The sequence below is a fragment of the Oncorhynchus keta genome, chromosome 24 (assembly GCF_023373465.1).
Source record: "Oncorhynchus keta strain PuntledgeMale-10-30-2019 chromosome 24, Oket_V2, whole genome shotgun sequence".
Classification (NCBI taxonomy): Eukaryota; Metazoa; Chordata; class Actinopteri; order Salmoniformes; family Salmonidae; genus Oncorhynchus; species Oncorhynchus keta.
This window is the reverse complement of record NC_068444.1, coordinates 30,406,990-30,431,479: the sequence shown is the minus strand read 5'-3', so window position 1 is coordinate 30,431,479 and position 24,490 is coordinate 30,406,990. Positions and strand designations below refer to the sequence as shown.

At 43.2% G+C, this 24,490-nt stretch overlaps 1 protein-coding gene across 4 annotated transcripts in view; it reads right to left on the bottom strand.

Annotated features, from left to right (window-relative positions):
* The window catches only part of LOC118402990 (histone acetyltransferase p300-like), a 55,593-nt gene that overhangs the window by 6,177 nt on the left and 24,926 nt on the right, over window positions 1-24,490 (bottom strand). For all 4 annotated transcript variants that reach the window (XR_008078497.1, XM_035801404.2, XM_052478117.1 and 1 more), the window contains exons 12-28: window positions 16,463-16,545; window positions 16,045-16,212; window positions 14,563-15,024; window positions 13,815-14,244; window positions 13,522-13,640; window positions 13,158-13,397; window positions 12,291-12,379; window positions 11,327-11,407; window positions 10,296-10,352; window positions 10,129-10,206; window positions 9,950-10,017; window positions 9,669-9,819; window positions 8,288-8,434; window positions 7,886-8,165; window positions 7,485-7,652; window positions 7,093-7,254; window positions 388-669 (exon numbers count right to left, since the gene is read on the bottom strand). Coding sequence is in view for 3 of the 4 variants with exons in the window: in XM_035801404.2 (XP_035657297.1) it covers window positions 388-669; window positions 7,093-7,254; window positions 7,485-7,652; window positions 7,886-8,165; window positions 8,288-8,434; window positions 9,669-9,819; window positions 9,950-10,017; window positions 10,129-10,206; window positions 10,296-10,352; window positions 11,327-11,407; window positions 12,291-12,379; window positions 13,158-13,397; window positions 13,522-13,640; window positions 13,815-14,244; window positions 14,563-15,024; window positions 16,045-16,212; window positions 16,463-16,545 (3,065 nt within the window). In the remaining variant the exon portion in view is untranslated. The remainder of the gene's footprint in view (window positions 1-387; window positions 670-7,092; window positions 7,255-7,484; window positions 7,653-7,885; window positions 8,166-8,287; window positions 8,435-9,668; window positions 9,820-9,949; window positions 10,018-10,128; window positions 10,207-10,295; window positions 10,353-11,326; window positions 11,408-12,290; window positions 12,380-13,157; window positions 13,398-13,521; window positions 13,641-13,814; window positions 14,245-14,562; window positions 15,025-16,044; window positions 16,213-16,462; window positions 16,546-24,490) is intronic.

Genomic DNA, 24,490 nt, shown 5'->3' with positions numbered 1-24,490 from the left:
TTTGGATGCAATAATTGAATAACGTACTCGTTACTATGCCAACTCTCCCGCACACAGTGAGGCCAGTTTGCTTTCCCTGTAAGCTACATACTACACCACCTGAGGAGGTGGGAACTCAAAATACATTAGCTCGATTACTTTCATGTCCTACAAAAAAAAAAAAAAAAATCCATCTGTATGCCTAGGCTACTTGATGTATTCAATGTGAATGGCATGCTACGCTCCACAGGTGCATCGTCTCAAAACCATATTAGCCTTGCGCCACAGACAAACAAAATTGTGTCGTAAGAGGAAGGCAATGTTGGTGTTTAATTTTCTGTTTATCGTCCCAGCTCTACCCTTCCTCTCCTCTTCCTCTACCCCTCTAACCTGAACCCTAACCCTCACCTCGCAGACGGTGCAGTGATAGCGTGTCTCCACGTGGCCCTTGCACTCATTGCAGGTGTAAACGAAGCGGTCCTGGCTCTGGTTGTGGAGCTCCACCAGCATGCACATGGAGCTCCACTTGGACCTGCGCAGCGAGCTGAACTCCAGGTGTTTGTCGCGGGCCAGGGTGAGAAAGGCGTCGCGCCCGTCCATCAGGTCGCAGGCCATTAGGCCGTCGGGATCCGTGATGGGGCCCAGCGTATTGGACATAGGCGCCGCTATCAGACGGATCACAAAGAATACCTGGCGAGGAGAGAGCAGAACAGAGTTAATGGAGAAGACATTTAGACCGGTTTTATTTTTATGTTGTTTGTCAAGGGTCATTTTAACTTGATTGTACAATAGAGGGCACTATATGTTGGGGTCATGGGTCACATGTACAGTTGAAGTCGGAAGTTTACATACACCTTAGCCAAATACATTTAAACTCAGTTTTTCATAATTCCTGACATTTAATCCTAGTAAAATTGCCTCGTCTTAGGTCAGTAAGGGTCACCAGTTTATTTTAAGAATGTGAAATGTCAGAATAATAGTAGAGAGAATGGTTGATTTCATCTTTTATTTCTTTCATCACATTCCTAGTGGGTCAGAAGTTTACAGGCTTCCCACAATAAGTTGGGTGAATTTTGGCCCGTTCCTCCTGACAGCTGGTGTAATCGCACACGCTTTTTCAGTTCTGCCCACAAATTTTCTATAGGACTGAGGTGAGGGCTTTGTGATGGCCACTCCAATACCTGGACTTTGTTGTCCTTTGGCCATTTTGCCACAACTTTGGAAGTATGCTTGGGGTCATTGTCCATTTGGAAGACCCATTTGCGACCAAGCTTTAACTTCCTGACTGATGTCTTGAGATGTGGATATTTTGAAGCAACAATTTTCCTGGCTCATGACGCCATTTATTTTGTGAAGTGCACCAGTCCCTCCTGCAGCAAAGCACCCACACAACATGATGCTGCCAACCCGTGCTTCACGGTTGGGATGTTGTTCTTCGGCTTGCAAGCCTCCCCCCTTTTCCTCCAAACATAATGATGGTCATTATGGCCAAACAGTTCTATTTTTGTTTAATCAGACCAGAGGACATTTCTCCAAAAAGTATGATCTTTGTCCCCATGTGCAGTGGCAAACCATAGTCTGGCTTTATGGCAATTTTGGAGCAGTGGCTTCTTCCTTGCTGAACGGCCTTTCAGGTTATGTCGATATAGGACTTGTTTTACTGTGGATATAGATACTTTTGTACCTGTTTCTTCCAGCATCTTCACAAGGTCCTTTGCTGAGGTTCTGGGATTGATTTGCACTTCTCGCTACAAAGTACATTAATCTCTAGGAGACAGAACACGTCTCTTTCCTGAGCGGTATGACGGCTGCGTGGTCCCATAGTGTTTATACTTGCGTACTATTGTTTGTACAGATGAACATGGCGTTTGGAAATTGCTCCCAAGAATGAACCAGACTTGTGGAGGTCTACAATTTTTTTTTCTGAGGTCTTGGCTGATTTCTTCAGATTTTCCCATGATGTCAAGCAAAGAGGCACTGAGTATGAAGGTAGTCCAACTCAGCATTTCCAAGATGGTAAGTCGTCCTGTCCCCTGTATATATCGCGTCTTTTTCTTTTTTTTTTTTTTAACATTTTTCTTTGCATACCTCTTTAAAAACATTTTTCATTTTTCAGCTGGATCGTCACAACTAGCTATCTAGCTAAACTGCAACCCCGGATGGTTACCCCTGGCTAGCGTTTCCACCCACTTAGCTTGAAGCCAGCCCGGCCAGAGCACCTGTAGCACACCCCTGCTACCCTGTCTAGCCCGGGCCTACGAACTGTTAGCTTGTTAGCACAGGCCCGCTAACCGTCTGAATCGCAGCGTCCCAAACACTCTCTGGACCCATATTTACTTTCTATCTCTTTTTGATTTTTAAATTGTTTATACCTTCCGGAAACCTGCCTCACCCATTGTGATACGGAATCGCTATTATTTTAATTTTTTAAGAACACACTCAAGAACCTCCAGACGCTAACCAGCTAACTAGCTACAAGCTATTTAGTCATTGTTAGTTTTTTTTTAACCTGGATAACACTCGCTTCCCTGCCCATCCACCGCTGCCCCCTGGACACTGATCTCTTGGCTACATAGCTGATGCACGCTGGACTGTCCATTAATCACGGTACTCCATTCTGCTTGTTTGTTTTATCTGTCGGCCCCGTTGCCTAGTCAACGACATTTTACCTGCTGTCTGTTGTGCTAGCTGACGAGCTGTTGCTGTCTCACCTACTGTTTTAGCTAGCTTTCCCAATTCAACACCTGTGATTACTGTATGCCTCGCTGTATGTCTCTCTCAAATGTCAATATGCCTTGTATACTGTTGTTCAGGTTAGTGATCATTGTTTTAGTTCACAATGGAGCCCCTAGTTCCACTCTTCATACCCCTGTTACCTCCTTTGTCCCACCTCCCACACATACGGTGACCTCACCCATTACAACCAGCATGTCCAGAGATACAACCTCTCTCATCATCACCCAGTGCCTGGGCTTACCTCCGCTGTACCCGCACCCCACCATACCCCTGTCTGCGCATTATGCCCTGAATATATTCTACCATGCCCAGAAACCTGCTCCTCTTATTCTCTGTCCCCAACGCTCTAGGCGACCAGTTTTGATAGCCTTCAGCCGCACCCTCATACTACTCCTTCTCTGCTCCGCGTGTGATGTGGAGGTAAACCCAGGCCCTGCATGTCCCCAGGCACCCTCATTTGTTGACTTCTGTGATCGAAAAAGCCTTGGTTTCATGCATGTCAACATCAGAAGCCTCCTCCCTAAGTTTGTTTTACTCACTGCTTTAGCACACTCTGCTAACCCTGATGTCCTTGCCGTGTCTGAATCCTGGCTCAGGAAGGCCACCAAAAATTCTGAGATTTCCATACCCAACTATAACATCTTCCGTCAAGATAGAACTGCCAAAGGGGGAGTTGCAGTCTACTGCAGAGATAGCCTGCAAAGTAATGTCATACTTTCCAGGTCCATACCCAAACAGTTCAAACTACTAATTTTGAAAATTACTCTCTCCAGAAATAAGTCTCTCACTGTTGCCGCCTGCTACCGACCCCCCTCAGCTCCCAGCTGTGCCCTGGACACCATTTGTGAATTGATCGCCCCCCATCTAGCTTCAGAGTTTGTTCTGTTAGGTGACCTAAACTGGGATATGCTTAACACCCCGGCAGTCCTACAATCTAAGCTAGATGCCCTCAATCTCACACAAATCATCAAGGAACCCACCAGGTACAACCCTAACTCCGTAAACAAGGGTACCCTCATAGACGTCATCCTGACCAACTGGCCCTCCAAATACACCTCCGCTGTCTTCAACCAGGATCTCAGCGATCACTGCCTCATTGCCTGTATCCGCCACAGAGCCGCAGTCAAACGACCACCCCTCATCACTGTCAAACGCTCCCTAAAACACTTCTGTGAGCAGGCCTTTCTAATCGACCTGGCCCGGGTATCCTGGAAGGACATTGACCTCATCCCGTCAGTTGAGGATGCCTGGTCATTCTTTAAAAGTAACTTCCTCACCATTTTAGATAAGCATGCTCCGTTCAAAAAATGCAGAACCAAGAACAGATACAGCCCTTGGTTCACTCCAGACCTGACTGCCCTCGACCAGCACAAAAACATCCTGTGGCGGACTGCAATAGCATCGAATAGTCCCCGCGATATGCAACTGTTCAGGGAAGTCAGGAACCAATACACGCAGTCAGTCAGGAAAGCTAAGGTCAGCTACTTCAGGCAGAAGTTTGCATCCTGTAGCTCCAACTCCAAAAAGTTCTGGGACACTGTGAAGTCCATGGAGAACAAGAGCACCTCTTCCCAGCTGCCCACTGCACTGAGGCTTGGTAACACGGTCACCACCGATAAATCCATGATTATCGAAAACTTCAATAAGCATTTCTCAACGGCTGGCCATGCCTTCCGCCTGGCTACTCCAACCTCGGCCAACAGCTCCGCCCCCCCCGCAGCTCCTCGCCCAAGCCTCTCCAGGTTCTCCTTTACCCAAATCCAGATAGCAGATGTTCTGAAAGAGCTGCAAAACCTGGACCCATACAAATCAGCTGGGCGTGACAATCTGGACCCTCTATTTCTGAAACTATCCGCCGCCATTGTCGCAACCCTTATTACCAGCCTGTTCAACCTCTCTTTCATATCGTCTGAGATCCCCAAGGATTGGAAAGCTGCCGCAGTCATCCCCCTCTTCAAAGGGGGTGACACCCTGGACCCAAACTGTTACAGACCTATATCCATCCTGCCTATATCCATCCTGCCTGAAAGCCAAGTCAACAAACAGGTCACTGACCATCTCGAATCCCACCGTACCTTCTCCGCTGTGCAATCTGGTTTCCGAGCCGGTCACGGGTGCACCTCAGCCACACTCAAGGTACTAAACGATGTCAGAACCGCCATCGATAAAAGACAGTACTGTGCAGCCGTCTTCATCGACCTTGCCAAGGCTTTCGACTGTGTCAATCACCATATTCTTATCGGCAGACTCAGTAGCCTCGGTTTTTCGGATGACTGCCTTGCCTGGTTCACCAATTACTTTGCAGACAGAGTTCAGTGTGTCAAATCGGAGGGCATGCTGTCCGGTCCTCTGGCAGTCTCTATGGGGGTGCCACAGGGTTCAATTCTCGGGCCGACTCTTTTCTCTGTATATATCAATGATGTTGCTCTTGCTGCGGGCGATTCCCTGATCCACCTCTACGCAGACGACACCATTCTATATACTTTCGGCCCGTCATTGGACACTGTGCTATCTAACCTCCAAACGAGCTTCAATGCCATACAACACTCCTTCCGTGGCCTCCAACTGCTCTTAAACGCTAGTAAAACCAAATGCATGCTTTTCAACCGATCGCTGCCTGCACCCGCATGCCCGACTAGCATCACCACCCTGGATGGTTCCGACCTTGAATATGTGGACATCTATAAGTACCTAGGTGTCTGGCTAGACTGCAAACTCTCCTTCCAGACTCATATCAAACATCTCCAATCGAAAATCAAATCAAGAGTCGGCTTTCTATTCCGCAACAAAGCCTCCTTCACTCATGCCGCCAAGCTTACCCTAGTAAAACTGACTATCCTACCGATCCTCGACTTCGGCGATGTCATCTACAAAATGGCTTCCAACACTCTACTCAGCAAACTGGATGCAGTCTATCACAGTGCCATCCGTTTTGTCACTAAAGCACCTTATACCACCCACCACTGCGACTTGTATGCTCTAGTCGGCTGGCCCTCGCTACATATTCGTCGCCAGACCCACTGGCTCCAGGTCATCTACAAGTCCATGCTAGGTAAAGCTCCGCCTTATCTCAGTTCACTGGTCACGATGGCAACACCCATCCATAGCACGCGCTCCAGCAGGTATATCTCACTGATCATCCCTAAAGCCAACACCTCATTTGGCCGCCTTTCGTTCCAGTACTCTGCTGCCTGTGACTGGAACGAACTGCAAAAATAGCTGAAGTTGGAGACTTTTATCTCCCTCACCAACTTCAAACATCAGCTATCTGAGCAGCTAACCGATCGCTGCAGCTGTACATAGTCTATTGGTAAATAGCCCACCCATTTTCACCTACCTCATTCCCATACTGTTTTTATACTGTTTATTTATTTACTTTTCTGCTCTTTTGCACACCAATATCTCTACCTGTACATGACCATCTGATCATTTATCACTCCAGTGCTAATCTGCAAAATTGTAATTATTCGCCTATCTCATGCCTTTTGCACACATTGTATATAGACTCCCCCTTTTTTCTACTGTGTTATTGACTTGTTAATTGTTTACTCCATGTGTAACTCTGTGTTGTCTGTTCACACTGCTATGCTTTATCTTGGCCAGGTTGCAGTTGCAAATGAGAACTTGTTCTCAACTAGCCTACCTGGTTAAATAAAGGTGAAATAAAAAAATAAAAAATGAGCCTATCAGAAGCTTCTAAAGCCATGACAATTTTCTAGAATTTTCCAAGCTGTTTAAAGGCACAGTCAACTTAGCGTATGTAAACTTCTGACCCACTGGAATTGTGATACAGTGAATTATAAGTGAAATAATCTGTCTGTAAATAAAAAATTACTTGTGTCATGCACAAAGTAGATGTCCTGATCGACTTGCCAAAATTATAGTTTGTTAACAAGAAATTTGTGGAGTGGTTGAAAAACGAGTTTTAATGACTCCAACCTAAGTGTATGTAAACTTCCGACTTCAACTGTATATAGATAGCACATGAAAGGTTAGCACAGGTGAGAGAGGGCATACAGTTCTTACCATATCACAGAACATGCTCATAGATTTCACCTCTACGCCTTTTCTATGCAAATATTTGTATTGTAACTAAACCATTTATCTTTTGTATGCTCAATAAATGGGAACTTCACCCGAAAAGAGTTCATGTTTGGAAAACAATTTCGGCTCTCTCCTGTGCCATTAGCTTTTTATAGGAAATCGCCACTACAACGGTCTTAGTGGAAAGTGTTTAGGTTGTGAAAGTGACTCGTTCAGATCTTAAACCTGATTCTCACCAATTTACTCCAAGCGAGCGAGGCTGATTTACTACATAATGTTCGCAACTTATGTTCAGAAATACAATAAAAACACGCAACAGTCACTCCCTCCTACCTCTTTGTGCTTCTCCATGCTGGCGTAGAGTTTCTGAGAGAGGTCATTGGACACGTTGGGCAAGCCTGGCTTCTTCTTATTGGCTCGGCTCATGCTGCTCTTATTCTTAGAAGTCTTCTTGGTGTTCTTCTTCTTGGCGTTCTTGCTGTCGCCCTTCGTGGCCTGGAGGTGAATTACACACACCACAGTAGTAACCATTTTTTTTTTTATTTACAACCAACGTAGAAATGCAATTAATACAAAAAAATAATTTTGTATTAAGTGAAACATAAAAACAGAATCAAATTATCACACTGATTGAAAGAGATCAAATGAAATCACATCAAAACAAACCCAAAGGTCCATATGAACACACTGCAATGTACCTTGTGGTAAATGTCCATCCCACTTACATCTATGCTCTCGTTGGAAGTGCTGTTTTCCTCTCTCTTCCTCTCCTCCTCCTCCTGCTCCAGCTCCTTGATACTCTCCTCCAGCACGTTGGGCCAGAAGTCCCCCTCAAAGTACGGCAGCTCCTTGGCACTTGTCAGACGGTCCTCCGTGGCCTGCTTGAAGATGTCCTGAGTGAGGGACATAAATATATTAAACCCAGATTTAATACTCCACTCGTCCTGCTTTATGTAACAAATGAGTAACACCACTTCAAGTTGTCACAACATGAACGGTGATGAAATGGTGCTTCTCAGAGGCCAATTCATGACTGTCCTTGTGTGCTCAACCCTCCACTTGCCCAAGAAGACAATTTAATAAAATTCTAACTTTGACCCCGCAAGGACCCCTCAAGCCTCTTTACCTTGAAGTCATGCACAATACGCTCTGCCACAGCCTTGTCCAGCATCTTCCTATACCACTCCTGAAGCCTCTTGGGCTTGGGGATCTTCTGGTCCATAGGGTGACAGTGGAAGATGTAGTCGTCCCCTTCACTAGGTGGGCACGCCCAGATGTGACCCGTCGTGTACCCCAGCTTCTTGACATACTCCAGATAGCCAATGAGAATCTCATGGTAGACGCCTGTCCTCAGAGAACGAGGCTGGAAGAAGTGAACACTGTCCAGGTACGAGATGTACACGCGTCTGGGGAGAGATGAAGAGAGGAGAGAGGGCAGGAGAGAGCAAGGATGAGGTCCAATCCTTAACATTAACATAAAACTGCTCCCCACGGAGTTGAGAAAATGTACCCTTCCAATAACTATCACCTCTGATTGGGAGGAGGGCAGTCCGAGCCGTACTCCTGTACATGCATGCCGAAGAAGCAGACATCAGCTCCATCGATGTCCTCAAACGCAAACAGGGCTTTCGTTCTGTATGGGAATGACTCACACATCTCCCCAGTGTCCACAAACCTGGAGAGAGACAAGAGACGTCTGATGCTAGAATGACAGCATGCATGCATACCAACAGGTTTGGTAGGTTACTTTCTAAATGTAATCCGTTAGTTTCTAGTTACAGTACCTATGCATAATTATCAATAACATAACTTTTGGGTTACCCAAACTCAGTAATGTAATTGATTACTTTCACTTACTTTTCAATTACTTTCCCCTTAAGAGGCATTAGAAGACAAAAAGGATCCATCAAACGCATTTGGTGTGTCATCATAGTGGTCTCTGACTTGTGGTCAGACTTGCTCAGGTGAAACAAACTTAAGTCCAATGCAACTGTTCTCAATATTAAATCATTTCTAGGTAACAATTAAGTACCAAAATGTACTTCTTAGAAAGAGCAATTACTCAAGCAAGAATTTAGCTAGGACTGTCGGAGTGGTCCGAGTTGGGAGGGGAAAACTGAAAACTAGATATTGGCAGAGAGGTTTGCAACTCTTTCTTATTGCTCTATTAACCAATGATGCCTGGTGATGTCACCAGGCAGGCCAAAACGCCATCCCACCACAAATGGCTGACATTTCAGGCTCTTTTTAAAACAACTCTTATACAAAAAGGCTATTAATAATTTTACAATCTGACCATATTATACAAATCTCATATTGTGGAAATATTAAAAAACACAAGAAAATCACATTTTTGACTGCACTGGACATTTAAATTTGCACCTTTTTTCCAATGCTAAATTGAATGTCATTGTTTTCTCAAAGGTGACATAACATATTTTTTTCCACAAACATCCTTTCTGAATTTAATCCAAGAAGTAGAAATCTAGTTTTTCCAAAAGTATCCAAAGTGATTATATTTTTGATTGGTAACGTAACTAAGTACAGTTAGTTTTGGTATACAGATTACATGTAATCAGTTACTCCCAAACCCTGCATACCAATATATTTATATATTCACCATCTTTCATCATTCAGAGTTACTGCTTCTCCATCTACTATGCTCTGGTCTCAAACGCTTTCTACCTTGCAATTCTGAAATGGGAAAAAAAACCTCTCAAATTATGAGATAAAAAAAAAAGGTGATCCAATCGTCTCAGATTTACAGTGCCTAGGGGTAGCGGCTAGGGGTTGATTTGGGATTCAACAAATTACTACATTAACCCCACTCGTTCTGCCTCTCATCCCTTTCTTCTGTTCTACTTCAGGGAAACACGCTCACTATTCCCCCAGTGGTGCCTGTCCCTTACCTGGACTTCATGCCTGGTTTGACCTCCACCACCTTGTCTGAGACGTGGACCACTCGGATGGTTACGTCACCCGACTCAGGGTGGCTCTGACGCTTCAGGTAGTCATTCACTCTAGTCTCCAAATAACAGCCCAGCTTAGTGTGGGGCAACCCTGGAGAGAGGGAGATAAGCTTCATTACAAATAAGCTAGGTAAAGGAGGGAGGAACTACCTCAAATGGAGACGGATAAGTAATATTTAGGGTTAAAAAGGGGTTAAAAAAAAAAAGACATCGGTACTTACTTTTGGCAGCATACTTGTTCTCTCTCCGCGTCTTATTCAACTTCTTTAAGCAGCCATCACAATTAAAACTGGTGGGCGAAAGAGTTAATTAGCGTCAGTAGAGATGCCAGAACCTTCTAATAAGACTAACTGCTTCCTCTCTTCTGGTTACAGGGAACAAGGCATGCAGACAGACTTACCCTAACGGCCAGATAGTGTCGTTGTGCAGGACACAGATCTGGTGCATCTTACGTCCGCAGTCCATACATTCCACAAGTCTGCAGAGAGGAACGAGAGGAGAGAAATAAATCAGACTGCTTACGTCGCCACAACTAAATGTAATTACTCAACAAGACGGTGGACTTACAATTCAGGATCCAGTGTGTCATTCTTCTTCTTCTCGAACTGATCTTTACCGATGGAACTGAAATTAGAAAGAAGAAATGTAACACACATACCGCAACAATAGCAACCAGTTAAAATGCCTCATGAAAAAAATAATAATAATTGAAAGGGTAAGGTGGATGAACCACAGTCTAACTGGTTAGACTCTAACCAACCAATAAAATACAGCTTCTTAAATGAACCACAGTCTAACCAACCAATAAAATACAGCTTCTTAAATGAACCACAGTCTAACCAACCAATAAAATACAGCTTCTTAAATGAACCACAGTCTAACCAACCAATAAAATACAGCTTCTTAAATGAACCACAGTCTAACCAACCAATAAAATACAGCTTCTTAAATGAACCACAGTCTAACCAACCAATAAAATACAGCTTCTTAAATGAACCACAGTCTAACCAACCAATAAAATACAGCTTCTTAAATGAACCACAGTCTAACCAACCAATAAAATACAGCTTCTTAAATGAACCACAGTCTAACCAACCAATAAAATACAGCTTCTTAAATGAACCAGTCTAACCAACCAATAAAACACAGCTTCATGAACTCCAAATGACAATCAAGGTGAAAGCATTTGATTCTCTGGCAGGGCTCTCATCCAACATTTCATATAAAGTTTAAGACTTATTTGGCCTGATTTTCAAATATGCAGTGTTTTCATCCCAATTTACTGAAGAGGTGCTGCAGAACAGATGTAGGCCAATAGAGGAAAACAACAGTCTACGAGAGGTGAGACAAACAATAACTGCGACAGTAGAGATGTACAATAAAACCAAATCAACTACTGTAGGAGAGAGAATACCACAGACATGTAAGGAAGACATTCACAATAACAGCAAATGGAGGTACTTTAAAGCTGATATGAGGGAGAAGCTTAGCATATGAGGAGTCAAATAAAAGCCTATAGATAAAAGTATAGAATAAAGTTTACATTAAACCAAAAGAAAAGTTGAGGGAAGGCTAGTGGATGGTAACGTTCTACTCACGTCGGAGGCTGGGAGGGGTCGTCTCCTAGGGACACGTTGTCCCCCTGGATTTCGTTGAAGCACTTCTCACAGAAGTGGTACCTGCCAGCAAGAAGCCCAAATTTTGGTGAACTACACCGTTCCCCAACAGCACAGCCAATCACAGAGAAGGCACGGAGAGGCAGCCACCAATCAAGGTATGACAGGGTGGGAGCAAGCACGCAGGCACACAGGAGACAGGAGGAGCGCAGAGCAGGCAGGGCAGGTGTCGTCGTCAGAACAGCCAATCATGATTCAGGATGGAAGGGAAAGGGGGGGATAGATGGGGTTTGGAGGCGCATGATTGGACCAGACAAAAGCAAGCCAATGCAGATGTCACAAGCATTGACGACACATGGAAAGGGCAGAAACGGTTGGATGGAGGGGAATGATTTGAATGGTGAGGAGAGAACAAGACAACATCCAGGACAACAGAGCAGAAGGCCAAGGCAAAGCACAGATTAGCGTTTTGGGCAGGAGAAGATGAGCAAAACCATCACAGCTACATATACAGCAGTGACAGAATCAACTGGAGGGGAAGCCTGGGTCAATGCAGATACTGAACAGATGAACAGCGACACAGACAATTGTTCTATTATAGAGCTCATTTTAAAGTGGGTCCTTTCTTATCTTCAGTCAGGTATCAGTGCTGTCACAAATAATATTTGTGAATGTACATATTCGTACCCGATCACAGCCTACAGCTTTTGTTAGAAATTGAAGTTTGAAGAAATGTCCAGAAAGGCAGTAAAAAAGGACCGACTTAAAATGTAATTGCGTTAAGCACATGGATATTAAAATGTGGAAAAACGTGGCAAACCATTTACTCCCAGAGAAACACAAAATTCAACATACAGTCATTATGAAATTTATCACCGTGTGTATGGGTGTGTGTGTGTGTATGTGTGTGTGTGAGAGAGACACACACACTCGGCTCCCTCTCTACCTGTTCTGGTAGCTGAAGTAGGCAGCGTCCCGGGGAATAGTGCACAGCTGCTTCCCATAGCAGCACAACGTCTGGGGAGAGAACTCCAACTGAAGGGAGGGGGGAAAATGCAGGAAAGAGAGAAAGTTAGATGATAAATCAACACTTCTTTACTCCCCAAATCCCCAAGTTATTTGTATAGCGCTTTTCAATCCAGGTAACAAAGTGATTCACATAAAATAACAACAGTACAAACAAAGACAGGGGGAAGGACAATGAACAAAGATTACGAATGAAAAATCATACAATAAAGCATCTTTATGTTCAGTAGTGCCAGGAGTTGTTTCCGGACCATCCAACCAGGGAAAACTCTGGGACCAATTCATGATTGTGACACACCAATAGACACAAAAGGCCAAAGACAATCACTGTATCAGTATCTAGAGCTTCTTCACCAGCCAAAAACAATCCGTTTTAATGGAGGCAATTTGGCTAGGCCAAAGGAATGTGCCAGCCCTGGGTCACATGGCCCTTCAGGCTCATAGTACATGACAACAGCTGTCCGGCCTTATGGTCCTTCTGAGGGGCTTAACCCTGACATCCACACCACTTCTCTCATTTTTCATAAAAAGGAGTCACTCCGGTCATCCCTGTGGACCACTTAGCAAAGTCATAAATAGCTGCAAGTTTATGTTCAATATTAAGTGTTGAAATGTAATATGGCGATGTTATGCCAACGCTGAAATTAACCACCCCTCGTTTTGGATGTGAAACTAGCAATGCAATAACCACATCTAGCTGGGAACTATATGTCACACACACACACAGCTGAATACCAACCAGACACACACACACACACACACACACACACACCCACCCCCATCTCACCTTCCTGCCACAGCAGTAGCCCAGGCTGACCATGACGGGGTCTATCTCAGCCTCGAACACCTCGGCCAGCTTGGAGCAGTACTTGTAGACGCGGGACGTCTTGCGGTTGTACAACCAGGCATTGTTCAACATGACCCAGATGTCGTCCACGTACTGCCAGGGTTCCTGGTACTGACCAGTGTCCAGCTTCCGCTTTATAGTGGACAGGTCCATGGGGGTCTTCACTATGTCAAAGTAGTCCTGGAGAGGGGTATGGTCAAGTCAAGTTTCCTTTATTATTTGTGGGAAATTTGTGTAAAAAGTACATATCTTTTTAATAGAACATTAAAACCAGACTAAAACAGTGTGAATATACAGTACATACAGGTATGCCCAGTAGATGAGGGTCCACAGGCTGTCTGAAGGGCAGAGACTCTGGGTCCTGGCGATACAGAGACTCCAGGGTAGGCATCAACGCCTGGCGTAGCTCCTCTGGCTTGAAGACTGAGATAGGTGGGAGGAGAAGAGGGGAAGGGGTAGAGAGGTTAGAGTTGAAGTTGGATTCAGAAACAGACTATAACTCCGCAAGAACATAACCACAGATAGTGTATAGACGTACAACTTGCACATAGTATATATGCCGTCACAGAATCATCAACAGAATAAAGCAGTCCTTACTCTTCTTCTTGCTCTGGGCACCAGATGGAATACCAGGGGAATCTGATCCCTTCTCCTCCTCTTTCGGCTCCTTCTTCACCTCCGGTTTCCGGTCTTCCATCTTCACCCTTTCCTCACTCTTAACCCCCGATGATGACAACGTTTCCATGGGAACACCTTTGCCCCCTTGGCCTCCACACTCCTCTTTCTTCACCCCCTCCATTTTGATGGGTTTGTTCTCCGTCTTGATGTTGGATAGCTTCCCCCCCTTGGAGCAGCCTTCCTCCCAGTCGTCCTCCTCGTCCTGCTGCTGCTTGACCTCCGCCTTTGGGTCCACGGAGGCCGAGGCGTCCGACTGGGAAGCCTGCTGGGAGGCCGTGTCCACACTGCTGACTGACGCTGGGGTCAGAGCCTGACAGTCCTGCGACTGGAAGCCACCCTTCTGGGACATCTGTGAGGAGGGATCGAGAGAGAGCAAAAGCTAAAAGTTAGAAAAAGATTGATACTACAAGAGAATGCAACAACAACCCCCATGGGTGTTACAGTGAAGGAGAGTCAGGCGAGAGGTCAGAGGAAATTCCTAAATAATTGTTTACTACATTGACCATTAACTGCTCCATTTTGCAGCTGTATGTATCATGGTGGAGTCAATGTTGTGATCACTTCTGTAAACCAATGTCCTATTTATACCATGTGTTGAAAATGGATGATTATAGCAGTATGTTTTTTTTCTCGAAATGATCAAATAAATCAAGTAAATTAATCTCACCGGAGTGCGAGGCGTGCGAGGGAGCTGGGCCCCATGGGGGTTGGGTGTTGTGGAGAGGTGACCAGGGTGAGATGGCGTGGTGGCCCCTGCTCCCATTCCCTGCTGCATGGGCTTATTGGAGCCTGGCCCCTGGCTGCCGGGCCCTAGCTGCTGCTGGGGGCCTGGGGGGGGCAGCTGGGGCGGGTTAGGGGTGTGGGGCTGGGGGGTCTGTGAGCCTGCTAGCCTGGGTGGTGTTTGGTGGGGTGTGGGGGTGATGCTGCGGGCGGGGGAGGGCGAGCTCTGGCGCATGGCCGAGAGGTGGGTTATTGAGTTGGGCTGCTGGGGGTTGTTGGACGAAGGGCCTCCACCCACACTCTGGGGACCCATGGGCCCCACCGAGGGGACACCGCTACCCCCTCCGACCGAACCGGGCCCGGCTAGAGGGCTGTTGGCGGGGAGAGGGGAAGGAATGGGCATTGGAGTCTGTAGGGAGAGAGAGGGAAACGGAGAAAACAGATGAGGCATTTAGCATTCATACATTATTCAGAGGTTAACATAAACCATGTTCAACAGGGACATCCTCCAATAAACCTCTACATGAGGACACACTAGTGCAGGCAGGAGGGTTTGACTGGTGCATATACAGATGTGTGGGAACGTATTAGTGATTACATTTAGTTGGTTTAGTTAATATGATTCAATTAAAAACTATGGTTGCAACTTCCGAAGTTCACCAGTAAACTACAGGAATTTGAAACTTTCCATAAGTATTTTCATAACGTAAAATATATAAAATCATAAATTAAGACGATTGTAATATAAATAAAATGACAAAGCTGTAAAACATCCTATATAGAACCCATCAAATACAGTTGGTGTTACAAAATGAGGATTTCAGCATGAAATATCCTTTATATTGTTTACACACATTTGACCCTGTCAATATGTGTTGTAAATGTTTTGAAACCAAATTGGTGGCAGTTGTGAAAAAAAGGTAATAGTTGGAAGAGTTGCAGAGTTCATTGGAAAGTATGTCATTGTTGATAATAGCCTTTCATGAATAAATAATTTCTGGTTAACAATTAAATACCTTAATGTGATTTTTAATTGAAAACAATGGTCAAATAAATTAAAATAGCTTCGCAAAGAGCAATTTCTCAAGCAAGAATTTAGCTAGGAGTGTCTGGGATAGGTAAACTGAAAACTAGCTCTTCTAGAGCTCTTACACTAAAAGTGCATTATAATTTTCACAATGTCACATTATTATTCCAAACGGAGTGTGGAAATATATATATATATATATTTATTTTTTTTAACTGTTAAATCCCATTAGACTGGGCAATTACAAAAATGACAAAACTCAAGCAACTTTAGTAAAATTTGGGTAGTTAATAACCCTAATTAAAACAAACAGCATTGAAGCCCTCGTATGTTCAAGCACCAATACTTTTTGCGTACCCAATCTGTCCATCGACATAGACCACATACTTCCACCTCTCTCACCTGTGCCATGCCTCCCTGGTTGCCTTGCTGGTTCATGCCGGGCTGTGCCATGCCGGGCTGCCCCGTGCCGAGGCCTGGTCCTGGGCTGGAGCCTGGGAACTGTCCCTGGGGAAGGTACTGGTTCTGGCCCACGTTGGGCTGGCCCATCCTGGGGTTCCCCATGCCCATCTGCAGGAGACAACAGACATGGTTTAGAATAGAACTTATATTAGTCCTTTGACACTTTGGATACTGGGGATTACACTGTATGTGGTATCAATGTATATATTAGTGCTATGACATATGGTTCCTCTTGCAATGGAATAGGTCTATAAGATATATTGAAGACTCAAACTTTTATATTTGGGTATAATGGTTTATTTTCAAATGAAAAGCCTATACCCATTAAGTGCATGTAAAGCCTGATGAGCACACTGACCTGGTTGATGGGTGTGAGGGGGAGAGGAGGGGTGGACCTCTGGCCCATAGACTGCATCCCCATCTGGTTGAACTGGTTCATACCTGAAGAAAAACAGCCGTGAGGAGCATACAGAGAACACCGCTAGTGTAGCAATTAGGGATATACATATTTCCCTTTGAGGATACATGGGATATGATACGTTTTAGTTTGAAACGAGTCAGTGCGATTCGGTTTGATTAGAGAACGAGTCAATGCACTCGCATGTTGCATAAACACATTAATTTTTCATTCCAAATTCAAATCTGCTGATGATTTAGCTCATGAGCTGGTCCTCAAAGCTGGATCGGTCTACACTGACTTCTGTGTGAATCAGGGTTCCCCAACTGGCAAGCCCAATGGTTTCATTTGGGCTCCCAAGTTGAGCAATTCGTTTTGTTTTTATTGTTGGACATAAGATTGTAAAAAACAGGAAATCAGCTCCAAGTTATTTTAATGTTGGAAATCTGTTCCCCAGTATTCCCACACATGGAGACGTGATCGTATACAAATGTATGCAAGGTTTGAAATTATTATGTTTCAGTCAAATAATATATCTGTTTAGGCTTCTTGCAGTCCACAAATGACTTGCTATTATGTTCCGGCCCCCCGACCATCCTCTCAAGAAATTGGCCTGTGGCTGAATGCAGTCGGTCTAAATGGTGTATGTACTTTTGATTGGGGAAGCAGCAAACCTTCACTGTGGGGACAACGTCGGCGATGCATTTCCTGATGAAGCCGGCAACAGAGGGGATTAGCTCGTCGATGCCATCGGCAGAGTCGCAGAACATATTCCAGTCAGCGCTAACAAAGCAGTCCTGCAGCATAGCCTCCACTTCGATGGAGCATTTCTCTACAGAGCGCATCATGGGTACTTCCTGTTAAAGCATCGGTTTGTAAACAGGAAGCAGGAGTATAGAACCATGAACTGATTTGCCCAAGAGGGGACAAGGGAGGGCCTTGTATGCTAGCTTGTGGGTTGAGTAATAGTGGTCTAGGGCGTCATCACCCCTAGTGGCGAAAGAGACGTGTTGATAGAAGTTGGGCATCACGTCTAAAGCCTTGTTCACACTGCAGGCCCTAATGTTTTGTTTTGTTTTTCAAATCCGTTTTGAAATACTGACAGTCCAAAAGAGAAAATTACAAGTGACCAAATCGGATGTGTGTTCAGACAGCAGTCATTTGCTAACATGGCTACAATATTTGTCATAGTAACGACGGGTGTTTGCGCAGTGGCGTAAGCCGATTGATTGGTGGTGGTGCTCGTGTTTCCAATCACTCAGAAGTTATGCAGCAAGCCAAGGTGACAACACCTGCCATGGACATTTCCCAGTTGCTTAGTCATTTTTGGCTAGCCACATCAGTCAACTAGCTAGCTAGGTAGCCATTTAGCACATTCACTAAATTGTTTGTAAACAATTAACAAGCTAGTTGGCTACCACATGTTCTTGTTAAACTGTCAGAGTAGATAGCAAGCAACAAGAAATGCCAAATAAGTCTAAAAAGAACACTTGATGGCAAATAAATCATTTGACCCTTCAGACAAGTCACATGGCTAGGAAACAGACTTGTATCGACTTTAAACCACCTACCACAATCAGATTCCATGTTTCTAAAATTGGACATATGAGTAATTTCAAAACGGTCAATGTGAACAAGGCTTCAGTGACACGGAATCAAAATCATTGGCAACAAGAAAAGCAGCCTCCGGGTGCATGGTTTCTTTGCTCGTTTATAGCCTCATACAGTACCAATGAGCATTTCTTGTAGTGGATAACTGTTTGGAGCGGTTTCCAAGTTAATAATAAATGAATTTTCCCCCATGTGAATACAATAAGAAACTGGGAACATAGATACATTCAATATAATTCATGAGTGGAATCAAAACCTCTGTTTAAACCCTTTCTCATGCTTGGAGTCTTCACAGATTTGGCATAAATCATGTGACAAAACACTTCCCTATACTGCTGTTTGTAATATCATATACAATTGAATTGAATTACACTTCGACCTTGATCCTGTGAAATGCCTAGATATTTCTGTCACTCTTTTTGTATGGATACCTCTTAACATTTCATATCTCCCTATGTTACGGTGTGAAAACAGTTTATTGGGACACATATCCAAAACAATGTATGTGAATGCAAAAATGCTTCAAACAGAAAAGGGTACATTTTATGATTACATTTTTTAAAAGTTTAAAAATCCCTACCACCATTAACAGGGTTCTTCAATAATTACGCATAATAGTGATTTGATGTGCATTTGATGTCTAGCTGTTTAGTTACACGGGGACACTATCACGCAACATCAGGATTTTCTGAATGACAGTCAAGTATTTAAGAGCTTGTGTGATACTGCATGCGATTTAACAGCCAGGTGCAGCAATTAACGGTGATCTCGAGGATCGACGTCTATGTTGTTACGGCGGTCAAGATAATTAGCCTACTTCGTGGACGACAAATCAAAATTCCTGAAGTAAGATTAGTGTACATTTTGCTCGTTTGTTATCCGAGGTTATACAGAGCAATTGAGAATGTGAACTTGTTTTGTTTGACAAAAATCAAAATGTTTTAAATGGCTTGTTTTTCATTTTTGCATATAAACCCAAAAAACGTGATATTTCAATGTTCAAATGTGGGTGGGGTTAATTGCCTGGTCAAGCGCATAGCCAACACTTCCCGTCCTTTCAAAGTAGAAGGGCATTCTTCTAGCTCCCTTATATAGATCTGTTAATTAATAACTGCCTTACCGTGCATTGATAAGGTATGTTTTCTGCATAAGATAGTGTGTATTGACTTATTAATGAACTGTTAGTACTGTAAATGGTTAACTGACTGATATCCTATCCATCCACTGTTAATCTTATTAAATTTGGGGTGGCAGGTAGCTTAGTGGTTCGAGCGTTGGGCCAGTAACCGAAAGGTTGCTAGATCGAATCCCCGAACTGACACGGTAAAAATCTGTTGTTCTGCCCCTGAACAAGGCAGTTAACCTACTGTTCCTAGGCCGTCATTGTAAATAAGAATGTTCTTACATGACTTGGATAGTTAAATAAAATATATATTTTTTAAACAAAATGCTATACAGCCAAAACCAGCATCCATTGCTAGACTAGAGACTTGCCCTAGTCAGTGGTTGCACATATAACTAGCTGGAACGAAGCAAGGTGTGTAAAGCAAATATGTATAATTAAAATAAAATAAAAACAAAAGATCTATTTACAACAGGTCTCCAGCTACTCAGAACCGTCACATCAGTCTGATAGGGTGTAGTGGGTGTGTCCAGCTTACACCGGTGCAAATCTGTGTGTATAGCAATAGAATTAAACATCCAACGGATGCCTTAAGTGTGGAGGTGTAGGTCCACCACACTCCGAAGGGTTGTAGGGTCCAGAAACAACCCATAGACACTTGTGGAGATCTGAGAGAATTGGACAGGTGTAACCAATATCACAAAAATTCCACCAAGCCTATCAGAGGGTAGCTCTCACTATGTTACCACCCATCAATCCCTCTCAGATCTCAACAAGTGGCTATACTCTGGGTAGTAGGGACTAGGGGCTGCTTCTTGACAGGCCATGGGAATTATGGTAGCTCAATCGGTCATAGGAATGGGATTGAGAAATCGAGTACTTGAACGGTCGATGTTTAACATCTTTTTCAAATACTGTAAAACTATTTGTAAGAAATTGCCTTAAGTCTACATTAACTTGCTTTGACACTGGTATTCCATTTTGGCATTTGAGGGACACACAAAAATATATATATATATGAATGTACCAAGCATCACACTTCTGCTCCCCAAATTCCCTTTTCCCTGTCTCATGCAATTGAGTTACGACTGCTCCCTCCACACAGTGTGCGCCTAAATAAATAAATGCCTATAAAAACGTATAGAACAGATGGGATGCACAAGCTATAGTCCTTGCCAAATGACAACAGTTTAATCACAAATTCTAAATGGACTGGTTGACTGAAGTAGGGAAATGTGGGTGTTGCAACAATGAGCTGTAGTTTTGGAATAATTGTGTCATTATCCGCTTACGCTACTTCGCAGTAATCACTACTTACCACAGCCAGTCAAAATTGGCTAGATCATAAATATTCATACATGTATTGCATTTTGGTCTTAAGGTTAACAGTGTGGTTAGGGTTAGGTTTCAAATCAGACAGGGTTTATGACTCTGTGGCAACTAACGTTAGTGACAACTTTACTTTGCGAACTGCTAGTGGTATTTAGAATTGGTTAGCCTAGGCTATTACCCCCCTAAACATTCCACTGAAAATATACAATAACATGTCTTTGTAAAACAAAGTATTTATCAGAATCATTAAGCTTAGGCCGACACGCCAAACAGATATCCCCATGCAGTGTTCAATGCAGAATTGCTAATCCATACAGAAAGTTTATTACTCAGGTTCCTTCAATTAAGTCTGTATATCAAAAAGACAGATTTGGGTTTGTAACCCTGAAGTGTTTTTCAACTTGCCAAATTGAGCCACGTTTCAAATAATCACTAAGAATAACTGTTCCAGATGAGAGATGCAAATCACTTCGCACTATTATGTCCTATTTCATTTATTATATCTTGGGGTTGTTGTTTTATTTTACTATAAAAAAAGGGTGTCTGGACTGTGATATGGATCAGGAAATAATTGTCTGCTAAATTAACAAAACAAGGCTATGCCCTTGTACAACCACAAGCAAGCAAGCCCCACACTGCTGAGGTTACTACTTTTGTAAAGCTTATATAATATAAGCCAGCTAATAAGTTTCAATACATTTGACTGAATATATACTGGGGGCAGCAGGTTGCGGATCGAATCCCCGAGCTGACAAGGTAAAAATCTGTCGTTCTGCCCCTGAACCCACTGTTCCTAGGTCATCATTGTAAATAAGAATTTGTTCTTAACTGACTTGCCTAGTTAAATTGATTATTGAGGCAATTTAGCAATTAGGATAGGTTATCTGTAATGGTTGATAAATTAGCCATTGTTACACAGTTGCCATAAAGAAATGCATTTTTTTCCCAGTGCCGCCTTCGGTCAAATGCCCATCCCGTGTCAGAAATTTGCTGTCAAATGCTTGCTTCCTATGTCCTTGGGATTGCATTTCTTTGATTGAAAATAAGAATTTGTTCTTAACCGACTTACCTAGATAAATAAAGGTAAAATACAATGTTGCATCCTCGTCTCCTTCTCAAAACCCATTGCATGAGAAGGTCAGTGGTCCCCCCCTTTTAATCGAGGTGGCGAGAGGACATGAGAAATGAAGGAAACGCAATAGAGATTCTCCTCGTTTCATCCATTCCTCACCTCCCGCTCAAAGCATATTGGGCTCCAACGCACTTTAAAGGAGAAGCAAGGAGTAGAGGAAACAATAAATGTGATGTCTAGTTCACACACACACACACACACACACACACACACACACACACACACACACACACACACACACACACACACACACACACACACACACACACACACACACACACACACACACACACACACACACACACACACACACACAAAGCTTGAAGTGGACTGATGAGTGATTTCATTATTGTTAATGCTTTGACGGAACCCAATGTATTATATTATTGAAAGAAATTATTTTATGAACTATTTTTAAAAAGCTGCTGATGATCTTTTTCATTATTCTGGAAGGTTTAGCATGGCTATAAATGATAGAGAAGTTGACTAAAGCAAACAGACCCAACTACTTGGCATAACAAAAAAATGACACGTATATGTTGTTGTTGTTGCTAGGCGTTATGGTCTCATTGTGCCCATCTAAACTCTTATTCCTGTAACTATACATGTGAAACTGCAAGAAAATCCCATTTAAACATACAGCACCAGTAAAAGGTTGACACCTACTCATTCAAGGGTTTTTATTTATATTTACTATTTTTGACATTGTGGAATAATAGTGAAGACATAAAAACTATGAAACATAGAATCATGTAGTAACCAAAAAAAGTAAACATTCAAATAGATTTTATATTTGAGATTCTTCAAAGTAGCCACCCTTTGACTTGATGACAGCTTTGCACACTCTTGGCACTCTCTCAACCAGCTTCACCTGGAATGATTTTCCAACAGTCTTGAAGGAGTTACCACATATGCTACGCGCTTGTTGGCTGCTTTTCCTTCACTCTGCGGTCCAACTCATCCCAAACCATCTCAATTGGGTTGAGGTCGGGTGATTGTGGAGGCCAGGTCATCTGATGCAGTACTCCATCACTCTCCTTCTTGGTCAAATAGCCCTTCACACCCTGGAGGTATGTTGGGTTATTGTCCTGTTGAAAAACAAAAAATGATAGTCCCACTAAGCGCAAACCAGATGGGATGGCGTATCACTGCAGAATGCTGTGGTAGCCATGCTGGTTAAGTGTGCATTGAATTCTAAATAAATCACAGACAGTGTCACCAGCAAAGCACCCCCACACCATCAAACCACCTCCTCCATGCTTCACGGTGGGAACCACACATGTGGAGATCTGTTCACCTCCTCTGCGTATCAGACACGCAGGTTAGAACCAAAAATCTCTAATTTGGACTCCTCTGACCAAAGGACAGATTTCCACCATGTCCATTGCTCGTGTTTCTTGGCCCAAGCAAGTCTCATCATCTTATTGGTGTCCTTTAACTTCTTTGGGGTAGGATTTTCACATTCGGATGAAAAGCATGCCCAGAGTAAACTTCCTGCTACTCAGGCCCAGAAGCTAATATATGCATATTATTAGTAGTATTGGATAGAAAACACTGAAGTTTCTAAAAATGTTTGAATGGGGTCTGAGTAAAACAGAACTCATATGGCAGGTGAAAACCTGAGAAAAAAATCCAACCCGGAAGTGGGAAATCTGAGGTTTGTAGGTTTGAGTCTTAGCCTATCCAATATATAGTGTCTGTGGGGTCATATTGCACTTCCTAAGGCTTCCACTAGATGTCAACAGTCTTTAGAACCTTGTTTCAGGCTTCTACTGTGAAGTGGGGGAGAATGAGAGCTGATTGAGTCATGGGTCTGCCAGAAGGCCATGTGCTCAGTCCGTGAGCGTTAGCTCTGTTCCTAAAGACAAAGGAATTCTCCAGTTGAAACATTATTGAAGATTTATGATAAAAACATCCTGAAGATTGATTATGTACATCGTTTGACATGTTTCTACGAACTGAAATATAACTTTTTTGACTTTGTCTGGACCTAGTGCCTGCGCATTTGGACTACTGTACTAAATGCGAACAAAAAGGAGAAATTTGGACATAAATTTAGGAATTTAATCGAACAAAACTATAATTTATTGTGGAACTGGGATTCCTGGGAGTGCATTCTGATGAAGATCATCAAAGGTAAGTGAATATTTATAAATTATATTTCTGACTTTTGTTGACTCCATAACATGGCGGGTATCTGTATTGCTTGTTTTGGTCTCTGAGCGCTGTACTCAGATTATTCCATGGTGTGCTTTTTCTTTTTTTATCTGACACAGCGGTTGCAATACGGAGAAGTATATCTTTAATTCCATGCATAAGTTGTATTTTCATCAACATTTATGATGAGTATTTCTGTAAATTGACGTGGCTCTCTGCACTTTCACCGGATGTTTTGGAGGCAAAACATAACACGCCAAAGTAAACTGAGATTTTTGGATATAAATATTCACTTTATCGAACAAACAATTATGTATTGTGTAACATGAAGTCCTATGAGTGCCATCTGATGAAAATCAAAGGTTAGTGATTAATTCTCTCCATTTCTGCTTTTTGTGACTCCTCTCTTTGGCTGGAAAAATGGCTGTGTTTTTTTGTGACTATGTACTGACCTAACATAATCGCATGGTATGCTTTTGTCGTAAAGCCTTTTTGAAAATCGGACAATGTGGTGGGATTAACAAGTTTCTTTAAAATGTTGTATAATACATGCATGTTTGAGGAATTTGAATTATGAGATTTGTTTGAATTTGGCGCCCTGCACTTTCACTGGATGTTGGTCAGGTGGGACGTT